Source organism: Engystomops pustulosus, unplaced genomic scaffold, assembly GCF_040894005.1.
Source record: "Engystomops pustulosus unplaced genomic scaffold, aEngPut4.maternal MAT_SCAFFOLD_374, whole genome shotgun sequence".
In the NCBI taxonomy this organism is placed as follows: Eukaryota; Metazoa; Chordata; class Amphibia; order Anura; family Leptodactylidae; genus Engystomops; species Engystomops pustulosus.
In genome coordinates, this window is record NW_027285253.1 from 447 (window position 1) to 19,275 (window position 18,829).

Below are 18,829 nucleotides of genomic sequence, written 5' to 3' on the forward strand. Positions count from 1 at the left end.
TGAGGTGTATGAGGTATGGGGGGGTGTATAGTGAGGTGTATGAGGCATACGGAGCTGTACGTACGGCGCTATACACACGGTATATACGGACACGCACTGGCCGCTCTCCGGTCACTGTGACCTCTATCAGACAGAGCGCGCCTGCGTGAGGTGACAGCAGCAGTCTCCGCCCCTCCGTCATTATCAGGAGAGGGCGTGGTCACAGCAGCCCCGCAGACAGGTGACTGGGCGTGACCATCACGGACAACGCTGCGGGTGGGAGGAGCTTACAGGAGTCTGCTGATTGGCCAGCTTTCCACGTGGACGTGAGCTTCCGGTTCAGGCCGGCATCTGGGGGCGGGCTTCCGCTGTGCAGGTGTAACACCAGAATCTGGGACGCAGAGGTAAGAGACGGGGATACCGGGATACAGGGCACCGGGAGGCGGAGAGGGCGGGGGACTGAGGGAGGAGCTAACGGGGACACCACAGGGAGAGGCCAAGTGTCAGGAGAAGAGGGGGGACACCACAAGGAGAGGCCAAGTGTGAGGAGAAGAGGGGGGACATTACAAGGAGAGGCCAAGTGTGAGGAGAAGAGGGGGGACACCATAGGGAGAGGCCAAGTGTGAGGAGAAGAGGGGGGACATTACAAGGAGAGGCCAAGTGTCAGGAGAAGAGGGGGGACACCATAGGGAGAGGCCAAGTGTGAGGAGAAGAGGGGGGACACCACAGAGAGAGGCCAAGTGTGAGGAGAATTGGGGGGACACCACAGGGAGAGGCCAAGTGTGAGGAGAAGAGGGGGGACACCACAGGGAGAGGCCAAGTGTGAGGAGAAGAGGGGGGACACCACAGAGAGAGGCCAAGTGTGAGGAGAATTGGGGGGACACCACAGGGAGAGGCCAAGTGTGAGGAGAAGAGGGGGGGACACCACAGGGAGAGGCCAGGTGTGAGGAGAAGAGGGGGGACACCACAGGGAGAGGCCAAGTGTGAGGAGAAGAGGGGGGGACACCACAGGGAGAGGCCAAGTGTGAGGAGAAGAGGGGGGGACACCACAGGGAGAGGCCAAGTGTGAGGAGAAGAGGGGGGACACCACAGAGAGAGGCCAAGTGTGAGGAGAAGAGGGGGGACACCACAGAGAGAGGCCAAGTGTGAGGAGAAGAGGGGGGACACCACAGGGAGAGGCCAAGTGTGAGGAGAAGAGGGGGGACACCACAGAGAGAGGCCAAGTGTGAGGAGAAGAGGGGGGACACCACAGAGAGAGGCCAAGTGTGAGGAGAAGAGGGGGGACACCACAGGGAGAGGCCAAGTGTGAGGAGAAGAGGGGGGGCACCACAGGGAGAGGCCAAGTGTGAGGAGAAGAGGGGGGACACCACAGGGAGAGGCCAAGTGTGAGGAGAAGAGGGGGGACACCACAGGGAGAGGCCAAGTGTGAGGAGAAGAGGGGGGACACCACAGGGAGAGGCCAAGTGTGAGGAGAAGAGGGGGGGACACCACAGAGAGAGGTCAAGTGTGAGGAGAAGAGGGGGGACACCACAGGGAGAGGCCAAGTGTGAGGAGAAGAGGGGGGACACCACAGGGAGAGGCCAAGTGTGAGGAGAAGAGGGGGGACACCACAGAGAGAGGCCAAGTGTGAGGAGAAGAGGGGGGACACCACAGAGAGAAGCCAAGTGTAAGGAGAAGAGGGGGGACACGACAGGGAGGGGCCAAGTGTGAGGAGAAGAGGGGGGACACCACAGAGAGAGGCCAAGTGTGAGGAGAAGAGGGGGGACACCACAGAGAGAGGCCAAGTGTGAGGAGAAGAGGGGGGACACCACAGGGAGAGGCCAAGTGTGAGGAGAAGAGGGGGGACACCACAGGGAGAGGCCAAGTGTGAGGAGAAGAGGGGGGACACCACAGGGAGAGGCCAAGTGTCAGGAGAAGAGGGGGGACACCACAGGGAGGGGCCAAGTGTGAGGAGAAGAGGGGGGACACCACAGAGAGAGGCCAAGTGTGAGGAGAAGAGGGGGGACACCACAGGAAGAGGCCAAATGTCAGGAGAAGAGGGGGGACACCATAGGGAGAGGCCAAGTGTGAGGAGAAGAGGGGGGACACCACAGGGAGAGGCCAAGTGTGAGGAGAAGAGGGGGGACACCACAGGAAGAGGCCAAATGTCAGGAGAAGAGGGGGACACCATAGGGAGAGGCCAAGTGTGAGGAGAAGAGGGGGGACACCACAGAGAGAGGCCAAGTGTGAGGAGAAGAGTGGGGACACCACAGGAAGAGGCCAAATGTCAGGAGAAGAGGGGGGACACGACAGGGAGGGGCCAAGTGTGAGGAGAAGAGGGGGGACACCACAGAGAGAGGCCAAGTGTGAGGAGAAGAGGGGGGACACCACAGGGAGAGGCCAAGTGTCAGGAGAAGAGGGGGGACACCACAGAGAGAAGCCAAGTGTGAGGAGAAGAGGGGGGACACCACAGGGAGAGGCCAAGTGTGAGGAGAAGAGGGGGGACACCACAGGGAGAGGCCAAGTGTGAGGAGAAGAGGGGGGACACCACAGGGAGAGGCCAAGTGTGAGGAGAAGAGGGGGGACACCACAGGGAGAGGCCAAGTGTGAGGAGAAGAGGGGGGACACCACAGGGAGAGGCCAAGTGTGAGGAGAAGAGGGGGGACACCACAGGGAGAGGCCAAATGTCAGGAGAAGAGGGGGGACACGACAGGGAGGGGCCAAGTGTGAGGAGAAGAGCGGGGACACCACAGGGAGAGGCCAAATGTCAGGAGAAGAGGGGGGACACCACAGGGAGAGGCCAAGTGTCAGGAGAAGACTGGGGACACCACAGGGAGAGGCCAAGTGTGAGGAGAAGAGGGGGGACACCACAGAGAGAGGCCAAGTGTGAGGAGAAGAGGGGGGACACCACAGAGAGAGGCCAAGTGTGAGGAGAAGAGGGGGGACACCACAGGGAGAGGCCAAGTGTGAGGAGAAGAGGGGGGGACACCACAGGGAGAGGCCAAGTGTGAGGAGAAGAGGGGGGACACCACAGGGAGAGGCCAAGTGTGAGGAGAAGAGGGGGGACACCACAGGGAGAGGCCAAGTGTGAGGAGAAGAGGGGGGGGACACCACAGGGAGAGGCCAAGTGTGAGGAGAAGAGGGGGGACACGGCAGGGAGAGGAGAAGAGGGGGGACACCACAGGGAGAGGCCAAGTGTGAGGAGAAGAGGGGGGACACCACAGGGAGAGGCCAAGTGTGAGGAGAAGAGGGGGGACACCACAGGAAGTGGCCAAATGTCAGGAGAAGAGGGGGGACACGACAGGGAGGGGCCAAGTGTGAGGAGAAGAGCGGGGACACCACAGAGAGAGGCCAAATGTCAGGAGAAGAGGGGGACACCACAGAGAGAGGCCAAGTGTGAGGAGAAGAGGGGGGACACCACAGGGAGAGGCCAAATGTCAGGAGAAGAGGGGGGGACACGAAAGGGAGAGGCCAAGTGTGAGGAGAAGAGGGGGGACACCACAGGGAGAGGCCAAATGTCAGGAGAAGAGGGGGGACACCACAGGGAGATGCCAAGTGTCAGGAGAAGAGGGGGACACCAAGTGTGGGCCGTGGTTGCCGTTGATCGAGTTACTGCAGTGGTCACACAACGTTCATGTACAGGCAGTGCCCCGGTTACGTACAGAATCATTTCCGTAGGGTTGTTCATAAGTTGAATTTGTATGCAAGTCATAACTTTATATTTTATAGTTGTAGTTCCAGGCAAAAAATTTTTGCCCCAGTGACAATTGATTTTTCAAATGTTTTTGCTATAATGGGACCAAGGATTATGAATAAAGCTTGATGACATACACGTGACAGCTGATTACTGCACCTGGGACTATAGTAACATCCAGAGGTCACAGGGGGCAGAGGGGTCGTTGGGTGTCCTTATGTAGGGGACCGTCTGTTTCCAGGTTTGAGTGTTTCGAGCTCATTCCACCGTCTTTTCTTATTTCCCTGTATCGTTGGAGCCGTGGATTGGTGGTGGTGGTGGCATTATCCACCCTCGGTGCACATGATGGGATTTATGGAGCCTACGGTTCCTGTGTGATTGGGATTTGTTTCTCGTGTAGACCATATAAGTTTCTTATGTCCTCAGGATAACAACATATCACATTCTCTAATTCACCGTTACTAACATAAATCCAGCATCTGAGATAAGTCCAGCCTGTCTCTATCAGTCCTGCTGGACACAATTTCAGGTGCCCCTATACACGACCCCGTAACTTCTGATTTCAGGTCGGTGACGCCATCTTGGATTTTTTTGTGTAACAGCCTTGCAGCAGTTTGTCTCCCTCTGCTCTGTGCCTCTAGCCCCGCCCCCTGCAGTACAGCACGGCGCTCACACTGACACCCGCTGATTCACTTCCTGCCAGCACATTGTGAGCAGAGAGGAGCTACAAGCTACAGGCAGATAAGTGATCCAGGGGAGGCAGGCGCATGTCTGTGAGATGTAGCACATTGTAAAAAGCTACAAGATAAGTGATCAAGGGGAAGGGGGAGGCAGGAGCATATCTGTGAGAACAGAGAGGTAGCAGAGGGGACTGTGTAAAAGTCTTTGGCACCTCTGTCTGTCTCGTCTCTCTTTCTATGTGTTAGTACAATGTCAGAAGCCAGATGAGAGTGTATATACACCTGTACCCGGATGTAACGACATTGTCACCCCACAGAACTAGATGGATTATAATGTGTCTGCTTATAGAGGCCCCGCCCTCACCCTGGGAGCCTAGGGAGTGATAGGAGCTAAAACAGCAATAAAACTGAGTAACATTGTAAAGTAAGGGGTTAAATGATCTTTATTGTGTAACATCACTGGGGGATTGAAATGTGAGAATTTTAGTGGGAAAACTCCATGAATTAGGTGCCTGTTGGTTTTAAATGTCTGATTATGTCTTTATGTACATTGCCATTATTAAGAGCCTCAGCTTGAAACGCGCAGGCTCTACCATATGCACCTACCTACCTACCTGCCTGCCTGTTCTGGAGTCCAGTTTCTTCTGTAGCTAACAATAAGGCAATTCAGTTATTTATAATTCATCAGTGTCACATAACACCTGTAAGGTGCGTAGATTCCCCCTCCTCTGGTGACCGGGCTGGTTCTGTACACATTACATAGGCCTGTGATCTCCTTTCCTCTATAATATTCCATTCTGAATAAGGAGGTCCCCACCTCTGGGAATAACCCTGCAGGATGACCGGACTCCTTATGAAGCCATTTTTTTTCCAAGCCGTAAATAGTGGATAGCTCCTGGAGGTAAAGGCCCCGGTGACAGTGGTTTTTTTTTTTGTTTGTTTTTTTAAAGGAAACCTACCACCACAAATCTACCTATAAAGGTAGATTGGGTGGTAGGTGGATCAATGGGACGTGAGGATAGCCCTTTTAAGGGCTAATCCTCACGTCCCCTTACTTTTTTGATAACTTTTATTCCACATATATTCAAATTTACTTATGCGGCTACTGGGGCGTGGAGTAGCCGCATCTGAGGTTACACGCCCCGGTAGCCACTTTTCCCCTCCTACTCACACATCTTCGGCTCGCAGCTCCGCGTAGCTGCGCGCCCTCGTCCGGCGATCCTGGCGTCTGCGCATGCGCCTGCGTGGTCACTGCTCCGAAACACGCGCGGGCCTGCTCTTCTGCGCATGCGCAGACGGCAGGATCGCCGGACGAGGGCGCGCAGCTACGCGGAGCTGCGCGACGAAGATGGGTTAGTAGGAGGGGTAAAGTGGCTACCGGGGTGTGGAGTAGCCGCCTCGTGTAACCTCAGATGCGGCTACTCCACGCCCCAGTAGCCGCATAAGTAAATTTGAATATATGTGGAATAAAAGTTATCAAAAAAGTGTGGGGACGTGAGGATTAGCCCTTAAAAGGGCTATCCTCACGTCCCATTGATCCACCTACCACCCAATCTACCTTTATAGGTAGATTTGTGGTGGTGGGTGCCCTTTAACTGTATTTATTGAATTTTCAATTTTATGAAACACAAAAAAAACAAAACAAAACCCCAACATCGGGTCTTCAATAGAAATGTTGGGTCTGGGACCCATAGGAAAGAGGGGGAAGGAAAGAAAAGGAAAATTAGGTTATCGGAATATATTTAGTTCCGGTTATCCTCTTTAGTCCTCTATTGAGTCCTTATCCAATTTGGCCGGTGACAGTTTTTAAAAATGAGCTTGGGATTCCAGCAGATGGAGATGCCGGAGGCAGAGATGGGGTTGTAATGAAGGAACCTGTTGGATCTGCGCTCCCATCGATCCCGTGATCACACACTCCCCTCTACTAGGGGTTTGTTTCAGAGGCTCGTTTCTGTGTCACTTCTGCGAGCGCTCAATAGCCTAAGGTGAGGGCAATTTTTTAAAAAAACCCCATCGAGCTACTCCTAGGCCAGTTATGGCCATCTTCTCGCTCACCTCTGTACTGTCCAGGCTACTACCCAGTAATGGCCTCTGAGAGCCTTTATGTAGCACATTGGTGGCAAGACCCGGTGTCTACACCGATCACGGCTGAAATCGAGGCTGTATTGCCTGAGACGTTATCGGTTTGCATCATTTAGACACTTTTTTATATTTGTCACTGAGTGTGTGCTGTAAGTGGGTGACGTGTTTCAGTCCTTGCCCTCTCTCTCTGTTTGCTCATTAATCAGATTATCAGATTTGCGTTCCTCCTCTTTTGGTCGTGGTTATTTATTTGGTTGTTTCGAGCTCAGGAGACGATTTTCATGATTTGGTGAATTCCACCAGTTGACGTCACATTGTTTTCAGAGCCGCGATGGGGGGTGGGGGTTACAAGGGGCGATCTGTCCTGTCTAGGCTTCTGCTGACCCGGCAGATCTGTCCCTCACAGGCTTAATCCCAAGGGATTGTCCGGCTTTAGTGAGAATCTCACCTGTCACGCCTGGTGAATATAGGAGAAGAAGAATCTGCAACAGCTTTACCCCCAAAAAGACTCGACTGTTCGTGGAATAACGACCCCTCATCGTAGGGTTTACAGGACCCTTGTTACCTGTGATCGGGACGGACTGGAGACCTGAAGTGACCCAGAGCCTATAAGGATTATAGTCGTCATGTGAATGTGGTGTCACCGCTGCAGTCTTGTGGTCAGTACTGAGCAGCCTGAAGCTCCCGTCCTGGACTTTACTTCAGCGAGATACTGATCTTTGACCAGAATGTTGGCCAATCAGTCTGCCGTCTGCCTGTTTTCTGGGGTGTGCGCCACCTTGTTTGCCCTGGCCCTGGTGTACTACCTGTACTGGTGAGTGACCGCTAGTAGTGTCAATCTCTAGACTCACATTCACCAATCCTCCAGCTCCCTGGGGTAGCTGACCTGGTCCTGCAGTCCAACGCCACCTCCCATAATCCTTGTTTTTATGGTACCACTAGGGTCATCTTGGGTCCTCTATTAACGTTCTGATTATGTGGCTGGACGCTGCAGATTATTCTGTATCAGGTCCACTCCATCCTCTGGGATTCCCAGTAAAGGATGGATCTAGTCCTAGAGCGGACCATGTGTTTTCCTGACCCAACCACATTATTTGATAGGTGTCCCCTGGAAACCTTTGAGGACCTTGTAGACCTCAAGTTACAAATAAGTCACAGGATGTTGTCATTTTTGGTCATTGTAATTATATATGTAGTGATACATGGTGGCCATCAGTCGTGTCACACGATATCTGTGTTATCTGAGAAGAAGTCCCTATACTTCAGTCTGTGTCCTGTACCTCGGCTTCACTCGAATTTTAGTTTGGAGATAATTTCTTCAGACATGGTAGACCTCAGGATCATCTCTCTCCCTTCTCCCTCAGGGTGCGTTCACACGATCAGTTTTTCAGATGCAGTTTCCAATGTCCAAACCATCTTCTCTCAATGACATGTTCTCACTGCATGTGAAAACCTGAAGGTGTGAACGCAGCCTCAGGCTCCCCTCGTTTTTTCACTCCTCATTTGGCAGTTATTTCAGTGGGCGGAGTAATGAGCACGACCTAACATGATTGGCAACTCTCCTAGCCAAGCTTGGTTGACCTGTGCTCCAATACAATCCATTAAACAATATACAAAAGAAGGTCGAAAAAACTGAGTTCAGATGAGAATAAGCCATAAATCCTCCCCCTTGCAGCCTGACTTCCAAGTCGTAAAGTAAATGCAGATGATGTGGCCGCTAGTTCTGTGTGATGCGAGGCTGTGATGAGGACGTAGAATTGCACTTTTCCCCCTTTTTGTGCATTGCTCGGGAATTGGGTTAAAATGAACCGACTCCAAAAAGTATAATAAGTTTATACAGTTTGATCAATGCAATGTGTGCGGAATATTCTCATAAGAATTTGGCAAAACTATGAAATGCCCCTGGTCTATTTCTATGTTCTATTCCTGATCTAAGGAGCAGACGATGATGGCCCTGGGGACCCCGGAGCGGGCGGGGGCGGCCCTGGGGACCCCGGAGCGGGCGGGGGCGGCCCTGGGGACCCCGGAGCGGGCGGGGGCGGCCCTGGGGACCCCGGAGCGGGCGGGGGCGGCCCTGGGGACCCCGGAGCGGGCGGGGGCGGCCCTGGGGACCCCGGAGCAGACCAAAATAAATAACTCTCCTTTCCTGGCTCCTCTTGTGCTCCTGGCACTACACTATGGCAGCTTCTCTCCTCCATGTGGCACTCTGTTCTGTGTCCTTAGTCCTGATACTGGTTCCTGCGCTGGCACTGCTGTTCAGTCAGTAGACGCAAAGACCATGCTTATATTTTGGTTTAATGCAAGGACTCCCCTTCTGTATAAGGTGTGGAATAAGGTCCATTTCCATGGCCTAAATCTGACACGGCCGGTAAAATAAGTCGGCAAGTAAATGTTTTTGTGAAGCTGCTGACAGGAAATTGTTACCAGATTACAATCCCTCCATTCCATTCCACACTGTAAGAGAAATCAACTTTCTTTTAATTATTTTGTCTCATTACACAAAATTCAAGAACATCTGTGGTGAAAAGTCATGACACCAGCTGAGATCTGTCAGTAATTAGAAAGCAATCCTGACACTTGGTGATACATAATATCATCTTCTTCACCTGATAATTATAAAAAGTCTCATTACCGAGGAGCCTCTTGTAATGTGTAACACCAGGGAGTAACTTTGTTTCACCATAAACCGGCCTCGGCCAGGAGCTCCTCACAAGATTTCACACGGAGGAGTGAAGAGAATTTCCAGAAGAGTTGTCCAAGAGCCAAGGACCATGTGTGGAGCTTGAGCTCCGGAAAGTCCTGGAATCAGCAGCTACAACAATAAGTAATGCCCTCACCCTCCATGGCCTGTAAGCGCACACTAAAGAACTGCCATCTACCAGTAAGGGGGTCCTTGTAGCAAGACCATAGAAGAAGCCCACCAACCTTCGGGATGTGGAGAGTGGGCCAGAGTCCCCCGGAGGAGGTCACTCGTGTCTCCATGCACCAGGCGTCTTGTACACAATGTTACGTACATGTAATTTGTTCAGGATTTTCATTGTTCAAACCATTTGTGGAATCTCTGGTGGAGTTTCTCTTTCTGGATCTGATGAGAATATTATGTGTGTATCAGCCTTATCTATAGATGTATTGGTGACGTTCTTTCCCTAGCTGTACAAGGGGGAAGGGTATATAGTCTCCATTACTCTCCTAGAGGTCCATGTGGGGTTGCACTGCTCCTGTTCTTCATCCTCTTCCTCTTCTGTTTCTTCTCAGGACGGTGGCTTTGAGTGAGGGTCCGTGTAAGCGGCACTGAATGTTGGCTCCACAATGGGGTTTTGGGGGTTCCTGAAGACGCAGTTTGTGGTTCACCTCTTGATTGGCTTTGTCTTTGTTGTGAGCGGCCTTGTCATCAATTTCCTGCAGCTGTGCACCCTCCCGCTATGGCGCTACGACAAGCAGCTGTACCGCAGGATCAACTGCCGTCTTTCCTACTCACTGTGGAGCCGTAAGTAGCCTCGGTCAGTGTGCACTCAGCCCAAGCTGGGCCTGTGCTCATCCCTTGTGTCCTTTCCCTCTCTCAGAGCTGGTGATGCTGCTAGAGTGGTGGTCCGGCACACAGTGCACCCTCTTCAGTGACCAGAAGGCCGTGGATCACTTTGGGAAGGAGCATGTCATCATCATCCTCAATCACAACTTTGAAATTGACTTCCTGTGTGGCTGGACCATGTGTGAGCGCTTTGGAGTCTTAGGGGTGAGTGCAGGTTGTAACTTGCCCTAGAAGGTATGCCTCATTACATTTGTCTTCTGGAATCCTCCTCTACGAGGGCAGAGACCTTCACCTGTAGCATGACTCATGACCGTATCATGTGCTGTCCATGCCTTGGTCACGGAGGTCTCCATCATCTGCTGTTATTGCATTTATTTTTCATACTCTTTATTTTTACTTTCCCTTCAGAGCTCAAAAGTTCTCGCAAAGAAAGAGCTGCTGATGGTTCCCCTGATCGGATGGACCTGGTACTTCCTGGAAATTGTCTTCTGTAAGCGCAAATGGGAAGAAGATCGTGACACTGTCATCCAAGGACTGCAGAGCCTGCGTGACTACCCGGAGTACATGTGGGTGAGTGCATGAGATGTTGCCCTTCCTCATGGGTCTCTGCTGCTATCATGTAGATGCACTCCTGGATGTGGCTGCAGGAGGATCTATAGGACCTTTGTCTTCTCTCTGTGGTGTCCTTATCTATGATGTGACCTTTCCCCCTCGTCATCCATGCTCGGTCATTGACTTTTGCCCCTTCCTCCTCCTAGTTCCTGCTCTACTGTGAAGGGACGAGATTTACAGAAACGAAGCATAAGATCAGCATGGAGGTGGCGGATAAGAAGGGTCTAGCCCGCCTGAAGCATCACCTGCTGCCACGAACTAAAGGCTTTACCACGGCGCTCCAGTGTCTCCGGGGAACAGGTGATCATCGTGTAATAACCCTCGCCTTAAGGAGCCCATGAGAGGAGTACATGACCTCCACCTCATGAGCAGTGCACTTGTAGGAGGGTGAGGGTGCACTTCAGGACGGCTCCGGCACTGTAGTTTTTACACTGCATTGTCTCCCTGCAGTTTCCGCCGTGTATGACGTGACCCTGAATTTCCGTGAAAACAAGAATCCATCTTTACTTGGAATTCTGTATGGAAAGAAATATGAAGCGGACATGTGTGTGAGGTGAGCTGCAAACATTCACAGATTCCTGTATCCTAACCTGCTTCCTGGCCTCCATGATTGTCACCGCTTCTGTCCTCTCAGGCGTTTTCCTGTGGAGGAGATCCCAGAGGACGAGCAGGAGGCTGCAGCCTGGCTACACAAGCTCTACCAGGAGAAGGTGAGCAGATAGTAGCACAGCCTGGCTACACAAGCTCTACCAGGAGAAGGTGAGCAGATAGTAGCACAGCCTGGCTACACAAGCTCTACCAGGAGAAGGTGAGCAGATAGTAGCACAGCCTGGCTACACAAGCTCTACCAGGAGAAGGTGAGCAGATAGTAGCACAGCCTGGCTACACCAGCTCTACCAGGAGAAGGTGAGCAGATAGTAGCACAGCCTGGCTACACAAGCTCTACCAGGAGAAGGTGAGCAGATAGCAGTACAGCCTGGCTACACAAGCTCTACCAGGAGAAGGTGAGCAGATAGTAGTACAGCCTGGCTACAAAAGCTCTACCAGGAGAAGGTGAAAAGATAGTAGTACAGCCTGGCTACACAAGCTCTACCAGGAGAAGGTGAGCAGATAGTAGTACAGCCTGGCTACACAAGCTCTACCAGGAGAAGGTGAGCAGATAGTAGTACAGCCTGGCTCTACCAGGAGAAGGTGAGCAGATAGCAGTACAGCCTGGCTACACAAGCTCTACCAGGAGAAGGTGAGCAGATAGTAGCACAGCCGGCTACACCAGCTCTACCAGGAGAAGGTGAGCAGATAGTAGTACAGCCTGGCTACACAAGCTCTACCAGGAGAACGTGAGCAGATAATTGTGCAGCCTGGCTCTCCCTGGAGAAGGTGACCAGATAGCAGTACAGCCTGGCTACACAAGCTCTACCAGGAGAAGGTGAGCAGATAGTAGTGCAGCCTGGCTACACCAGCTCTACCAGGAGAAGGTGACCAGATAGTTGTACAGCCTGGCTAAACCAGCTCTACCAGGAGAAGGTGACCAGATAGTAGTACAGCCTGGCTACACAAGCTCTACCAGGAGAAGGTGAGCAGATAGTAGTACAGCCTGGCTACACAAGCTCTACCAGGAGAAGGTGAGCAGATAGTAGTACAGCCTGGCTCTACCAGGAGAAGGTGAGCAGATAGCAGTACAGCCTGGCTACACAAGCTCTACCAGGAGAAGGTGAGCAGATAGTAGCACAGCCTGGCTACACAAGCTCTACCAGGAGAAGGTGAGCAGATAGCAGTACAGCCTGGCTACACCAGCTCTACCAGGAGAAGGTGAGCAGATAGTAGCACAGCCTGGCTACACAAGCTCTACCAGGAGAAGATGAGCAGATAGTAGTGCAGCCTGGCTACACAAGCTCTACCAGGAGAAGATGAGCAGATAGTAGTGCAGCCTGGCTACACCAGCTCTACCAGGAGAAGGTGAGCAGATAGTAGTGCAGCCTGGCTACACCAGCTCTACCAGGAGAAGGTGAGCAGATAGTAGTGCAGCCTGGCTACACCAGCTCTACCAGGAGAAGGTGACCAGATAGTAGTGCAGCCTGGCTACACCAGCTCTACCAGGAGAAGGTGAGCAGATAGTAGCACAGCCTGGCTACACCAACTCTACCAGGAGAAGGTGACCAGATAGTAGCACAGCCGGCTACACCAGCTCTACCAGGAGAAGGTGAGCAGATAGTAGTACAGCCTGGCTACACCAGCTCTACCAGGAGAAGGTGAGCAGATAGTAGTACAGCCTGGCTACACAAGCTCTACCAGGAGAACGTGAGCAGATAATTGTGCAGCCTGGCTCTCCCTGGAGAAGGTGACCAGATAGCAGTACAGCCTGGCTACACAAGCTCTACCAGGAGAAGGTGAGCAGATAGTAGTGCAGCCTGGCTACACCAGCTCTACCAGGAGAAGGTGACCAGATAGTTGTACAGCCTGGCTACACCACCTCTACCAGGAGAAGGTGAGCAGATAGTAGTACAGCCTGGCTACACCAGCTCTACCAGGAGAAGGTGACCTGATAGTAGCACAGCCTGGCTACACAAGCTCTACCAGGAGAAGGTGAGCAGATAGTAGTACTGCCTGGCTAAACCAGCTCTACCAGGAGAAGGTGACCAGATAGTAGTACAGCCTGCCTACACAAGCTCTACCAGGAGAAGGTGAGCAGATAGTAGTGCAGCCTGGCTACACAAGCTCTACCAGGAGAAGGTGAGCAGATAGTAGTACTGCCTGGCTACACAAGCTCTACCAGGAGAAGGTGAGCAGATAGTAGTGCAGCCTGGCTACACAAGCTCTACCAGGAGAAGGTGACCAGCTAGTAGTACAGCCTGGCTACACAAGCTCTACCAGGAGAAGGTGAGCAGATAGTAGTACAGCCTGGCTACACAAGCTCTACCAGGAGAAGGTGAGCAGATAGTAGTACAGCCTGGCTACACAAGCTCTACCAGGAGAAGGTGACCAGATTGTAGTACAGCCTGGCTACACAAGCTCTACCAGGAGAAGGTGACCAGATAGTAGTACAGCCTGGCTACACAAGCTCTACCAGGAGAAGGTGACCAGATTGTAGTACAGCCTGGCTACACAAGCTCTACCAGGAGAAGGTGACCAGATAGTAGTACAGCCTGGCTACACAAGCTCTACCAGGAGAAGGTGACCAGATAGTAGCACAGCCTGGCTATACCACCTCTACCAGGAGAAGGTGAGCAGATAGTAGCACAGCCCGGCTACACCAGCTCTACCAGGAGAAGGTGACCAGATAGTAGTGCAGCCTGGCTACACCAGCTCTACCAGGAGAAGGTGAGCAGATAGTAGTGCAGCCTGGCTACACCAGCTCTACCAGGAGAAGGTGACCAGATAGTAGTACAGCCTGGCTACACCAGCTCTACCAGGAGAAGGTGAGCAGATAGTAGCACAGGCCTGGCTACACCAGCTCTACCAGGAGAAGGTGACCAGATAGTAGCACAGTCGGCTACACCAGCTCTACCAGGAGAAGGTGAGCAGATAGTAGTACAGCCTGGCTACACAAGCTCTACCAGGAGAACGTGAGCAGATAATTGTGCAGCCTGGCTCTCCCTGGAGAAGGTGACCAGATAGTAGTACAGCCTGGCTACACCAGCTCTACCAGAAGGTGAGCAGTTAATAGTGCAGCCCGGCTACACCAGCTCTACCAGGAGAAGGTGACCAGATAGTAGCACAGCCTGGCTACACCAGCTCTACCAGGAGAAGATGACCAAATGGTAGTACAGCCTGGCTCTACCAGGAGAAGGTGACCAGATAGTAGCACAGCCCGGCTACACCAGCTCTACCAGGAGAACGTGAGCAGATAATTGTGCAGCCTGGCTCTCCCTGGAGAAGGTGACCAGATAGTAGTACAGCTTGGCTACACAAGCTCTACCAGAAGAAGGTGACCAGATAGTAGTACAGCCTGGCTACACCAGCTTTACCAGGAGAAGGTGAGCAGATAGTAGTACAGCCTGGCTACACAAGCTCTACCAGAAGAAGGTGAGCAGTTAATAGTGCAGCCTGGCTACACAAGCTCTACCAGGAGAAGGTGACCAGATAGTAGTACAGCCCGGCTACACCAGCTCTACCAGGAGAAGGTGAGCAGATAGTAGTACTGCCTGGCTACACAAGCTCTACCAGGAGAAGGTGAGCAGATAGTAGTGCAGCCTGGCTACACCAGCTCTACCAGGAGAAGGTGAGCAGATAATAGTGCAGCCCCGCTACACCAGCTCTACCAGGAGAAGGTGAGCAGATAGTAGTACAGCCTGGCTACACAGCTCTACCAGGAGAAGGTGACCAGCTGGTAGCACAGCCTGGCTACACCAGCTCTACCAGGAGAAGGTGACCATATGGTAGTACAGCCTGGCTCTACCAGGAGAAGGTGAGCAGATAGTAGTGCAGCCGGGCTCTACCAGGAGAAGGTGACCAGCTAGTAGTACAGCCTGGCTCTACCAGGAGAAGGTAAGCAGATAGTAGCACAGTCTGTCTCTTCCAGGAGAAGGTGACCAGATAGTAGTGCAGCCTGGCTATACCAGCTCTACCAGGAGAAAGTGACCAGATAGTAGTGCAGCCTGGCTACACCAGCTCTACCAGGAGAAGGTGAGCAGAAAGTAGTGCAGCCGGGCTCTACCAGGAGAAGGTGACCAGATAGTAGTACAGCCCGGCTACACCAGCTCTACCAGTAGAAGGTGACCAGATAGTAGTGCAGCCTGGAGAAGGTGAGCAGATAATAGTGCAGCCCGGCTACACCAGCGCTACCAGGAGAAGGTGAGCAGATAGTAGTACAGCCTGGCTACACCGGCTCTACCAGGAGAAGGTGAGCAGATAGTAGTACAGCCTGGCTACACCGGCTCTACCAGGAGAAGGTGAGCAGATAGTAGTACAGCCTGGCTACACAAGCTCTACCAGGAGAAGGTGAGCAGATAGTAGTACAGCCTGGCTCTACCAGGAGAAGGTGACCTGATAGTAGCACAGCCTGGCTACACAAGCTCTACCAGGAGAAGGTGAGCAGATAGTAGTGCAGCCTGGCTACACAAGCTCTACCAGGAAAAGGTGACCAGATAGTAGTACAGCCTGGCTACACAAGCTCTACCAGGAGAAGGTGAGCAGATAGTAGTGCAGCCTGGCTACACCAGCTCTACCAGGAGAAGGTGAGCAGATAGTAGTGCAGCCTGGCTACACCAGCTCTACCAGGAGAAGGTGAAAAGATAGTAGTGCAGCCTGGCTACACAAGCTCTACCAGGAGAAGGTGAGCAGATAGTAGTACAGCCTGGCTACACAAGCTCTACCAGGAGAAGGTGAAAAGATAGTAGTACAGCCTGGCTACACAAGCTCTACCTGGAGAAGGTGAAAAGATAGTAGTACAGCCTGGCTACACAAGCTCTACCAGGAGAAGGTGAGCAGATAGTAGTACAGCCTGGCTACACAAGCTCTACCAGGAGAAGGTGAGCAGATAGTAGCACAGCCTGGCTACACAAGCTCTACCAGGAGAAGGTGAGCAGATAGTAGCACAGCCTGGCTACACCACCTCTACCAGGAGAAGGTGAGCAGATAGTAGTACAGCCTGGCTACACAAGCTCTACCAGGAGAAGGTGAGCAGATAGTAGTGCAGCCTGGCTACACAAGCTCTACCAGGAGAAGGTGAGCAGATAGTAGTACAGCCTAGCTCTACCAGGAGAAGGTGAGCAGATAGTAGTGCAGCCTGGCTCTACCAGGAGAAGGTGAGCAGATAGTAGTACAGCCTGGCTACACAAGCTCTACCAGGAGAAGGTGAGCAGATAGTAGTACAGCCTGGCTACACAAGCTCTACCAGGAGAAGGTGAGCAGATAGTAGTACAGCCTGGCTACACAAGCTCCACCAGGAGAAGGTGAGCAGATAGTAGTACAGCCTGGCTACACAAGCTCTACCAGGAGGAGGTGAGCAGATGGTAGTACAGCCTGGATAAACCAGCTCTACCAGGAGAAGGTGACCAGATAGTAGCACAGCCTGGATAAACCAGCTCTACCAGGAGAAGGTGACCAGATAGTAGCACAGCCTGGATAAACCAGCTCTACCAGGAGAAGGTGACCAGATAGTTGTACAGCCTGGCTACACCAGCTCTACCAGGAGAAGGTGACCAGATAGTAGTACAGCCTGGCTACACAAGCTCTACCAGGAGAAGGTGAGCAGATAGTAGTGCAGCCTGGCTACACCAACTCTACCAGGAGAAGGTGAGCAGATAGTAGTACTGCCTGGCTACACCAGCTCTACCAGGAGAAGGTGAGCAGATAGTAGTGCAGCCTGGCTACACAAGCTCTACCAGGAGAAGGTGACCAGCTAGTAGTATAGCCTGGCTACACAAGCTCTACCAGGAGAAGGTGAGCAGATAGTAGTACAGCCTGGCTACACAAGCTCTACCAGGAGAAGGTGAGCAGATAGTAGTACAGCCTGGCTACACAAGCTCTACCAGGAGAAGGTGACCAGATTGTAGTACAGCCTGGCTACACAAGCTCTACCAGGAGAAGGTGACCAGATTGTAGTACAGCCTGGCTACACAAGCTCTACCAGGAGAAGGTGAGCAGATAGTAGTACAGCCTGGCTACACAAGCTCTACCAGGAGAACGTGAGCAGATAATTGTGCAGCCTGGCTCTCCCTGGAGAAGGTGACCAGATAGTAGTACAGCCTGGCTACACCAGCTCTACCAGAAGGTGAGCAGTTAATAGTGCAGCCCGGCTACACCAGCTCTACCAGGAGAAGGTGACCAGATAGTAGCACAGCCTGGCTACACCAGCTCTACCAGGAGAAGATGACCAAATGGTAGTACAGCCTGGCTCTACCAGGAGAAGGTGACCAGATAGTAGCACAGCCCGGCTACACCAGCTCTACCAGGAGAACGTGAGCAGATAATTGTGCAGCCTGGCTCTCCCTGGAGAAGGTGACCAGATAGTAGTACAGCTTGGCTACACAAGCTCTACCAGAAGAAGGTGACCAGATAGTAGTACAGCCTGGCTACACCAGCTTTACCAGGAGAAGGTGAGCAGATAGTAGTACAGCCTGGCTACACAAGCTCTACCAGAAGAAGGTGAGCAGTTAATAGTGCAGCCTGGCTACACAAGCTCTACCAGGAGAAGGTGACCAGATAGTAGTACAGCCCGGCTACACCAGCTCTACCAGGAGAAGGTGAGCAGATAGTAGTACTGCCTGGCTACACAAGCTCTACCAGGAGAAGGTGAGCAGATAGTAGTGCAGCCTGGCTACACCAGCTCTACCAGGAGAAGGTGAGCAGATAATAGTGCAGCCCCGCTACACCAGCTCTACCAGGAGAAGGTGAGCAGATAGTAGTACAGCCTGGCTACACAGCTCTACCAGGAGAAGGTGACCAGCTGGTAGCACAGCCTGGCTACACCAGCTCTACCAGGAGAAGGTGACCATATGGTAGTACAGCCTGGCTCTACCAGGAGAAGGTGAGCAGATAGTAGTGCAGCCGGGCTCTACCAGGAGAAGGTGACCAGCTAGTAGTACAGCCTGGCTCTACCAGGAGAAGGTAAGCAGATAGTAGCACAGTCTGTCTCTTCCAGGAGAAGGTGACCAGATAGTAGTGCAGCCTGGCTATACCAGCTCTACCAGGAGAAAGTGACCAGATAGTAGTGCAGCCTGGCTACACCAGCTCTACCAGGAGAAGGTGAGCAGAAAGTAGTGCAGCCGGGCTCTACCAGGAGAAGGTGACCAGATAGTAGTACAGCCCGGCTACACCAGCTCTACCAGTAGAAGGTGACCAGATAGTAGTGCAGCCTGGAGAAGGTGAGCAGATAATAGTGCAGCCCGGCTACACCAGCGCTACCAGGAGAAGGTGAGCAGATAGTAGTACAGCCTGGCTACACCGGCTCTACCAGGAGAAGGTGAGCAGATAGTAGTACAGCCTGGCTACACCGGCTCTACCAGGAGAAGGTGAGCAGATAGTAGTACAGCCTGGCTACACAAGCTCTACCAGGAGAAGGTGAGCAGATAGTAGTACAGCCTGGCTCTACCAGGAGAAGGTGACCTGATAGTAGCACAGCCTGGCTACACAAGCTCTACCAGGAGAAGGTGAGCAGATAGTAGTGCAGCCTGGCTACACAAGCTCTACCAGGAAAAGGTGACCAGATAGTAGTACAGCCTGGCTACACAAGCTCTACCAGGAGAAGGTGAGCAGATAGTAGTGCAGCCTGGCTACACCAGCTCTACCAGGAGAAGGTGAGCAGATAGTAGTGCAGCCTGGCTACACCAGCTC

At 52.6% G+C, this 18,829-nt stretch overlaps 1 protein-coding gene across 2 annotated transcripts in view; it reads left to right on the forward strand.

The window, feature by feature from the left end:
* The first annotated feature begins 263 nt into the window (after positions 1–263).
* Positions 264–18,829, forward strand: part of LOC140111068 (1-acyl-sn-glycerol-3-phosphate acyltransferase gamma-like) — a 34,623-nt gene continuing 16,057 nt past the window's right edge. Inside the window, exons 1-7 of one of the 2 annotated variants that reach the window (XM_072132314.1) lie at positions 264–383; positions 9,670–9,901; positions 9,978–10,147; positions 10,352–10,513; positions 10,702–10,855; positions 11,006–11,108; positions 11,190–11,265. In XM_072132314.1, coding sequence (XP_071988415.1) covers positions 9,724–9,901; positions 9,978–10,147; positions 10,352–10,513; positions 10,702–10,855; positions 11,006–11,108; positions 11,190–11,265 — 843 coding nt within the window. In that variant the 5' untranslated portion in view covers positions 264–383; positions 9,670–9,723. Of the gene's footprint in view, positions 384–6,672; positions 7,229–9,669; positions 9,902–9,977; positions 10,148–10,351; positions 10,514–10,701; positions 10,856–11,005; positions 11,109–11,189; positions 11,266–18,829 lie in introns of those variants that run through there. The other variant, XM_072132315.1, reaches the window with a different exon arrangement.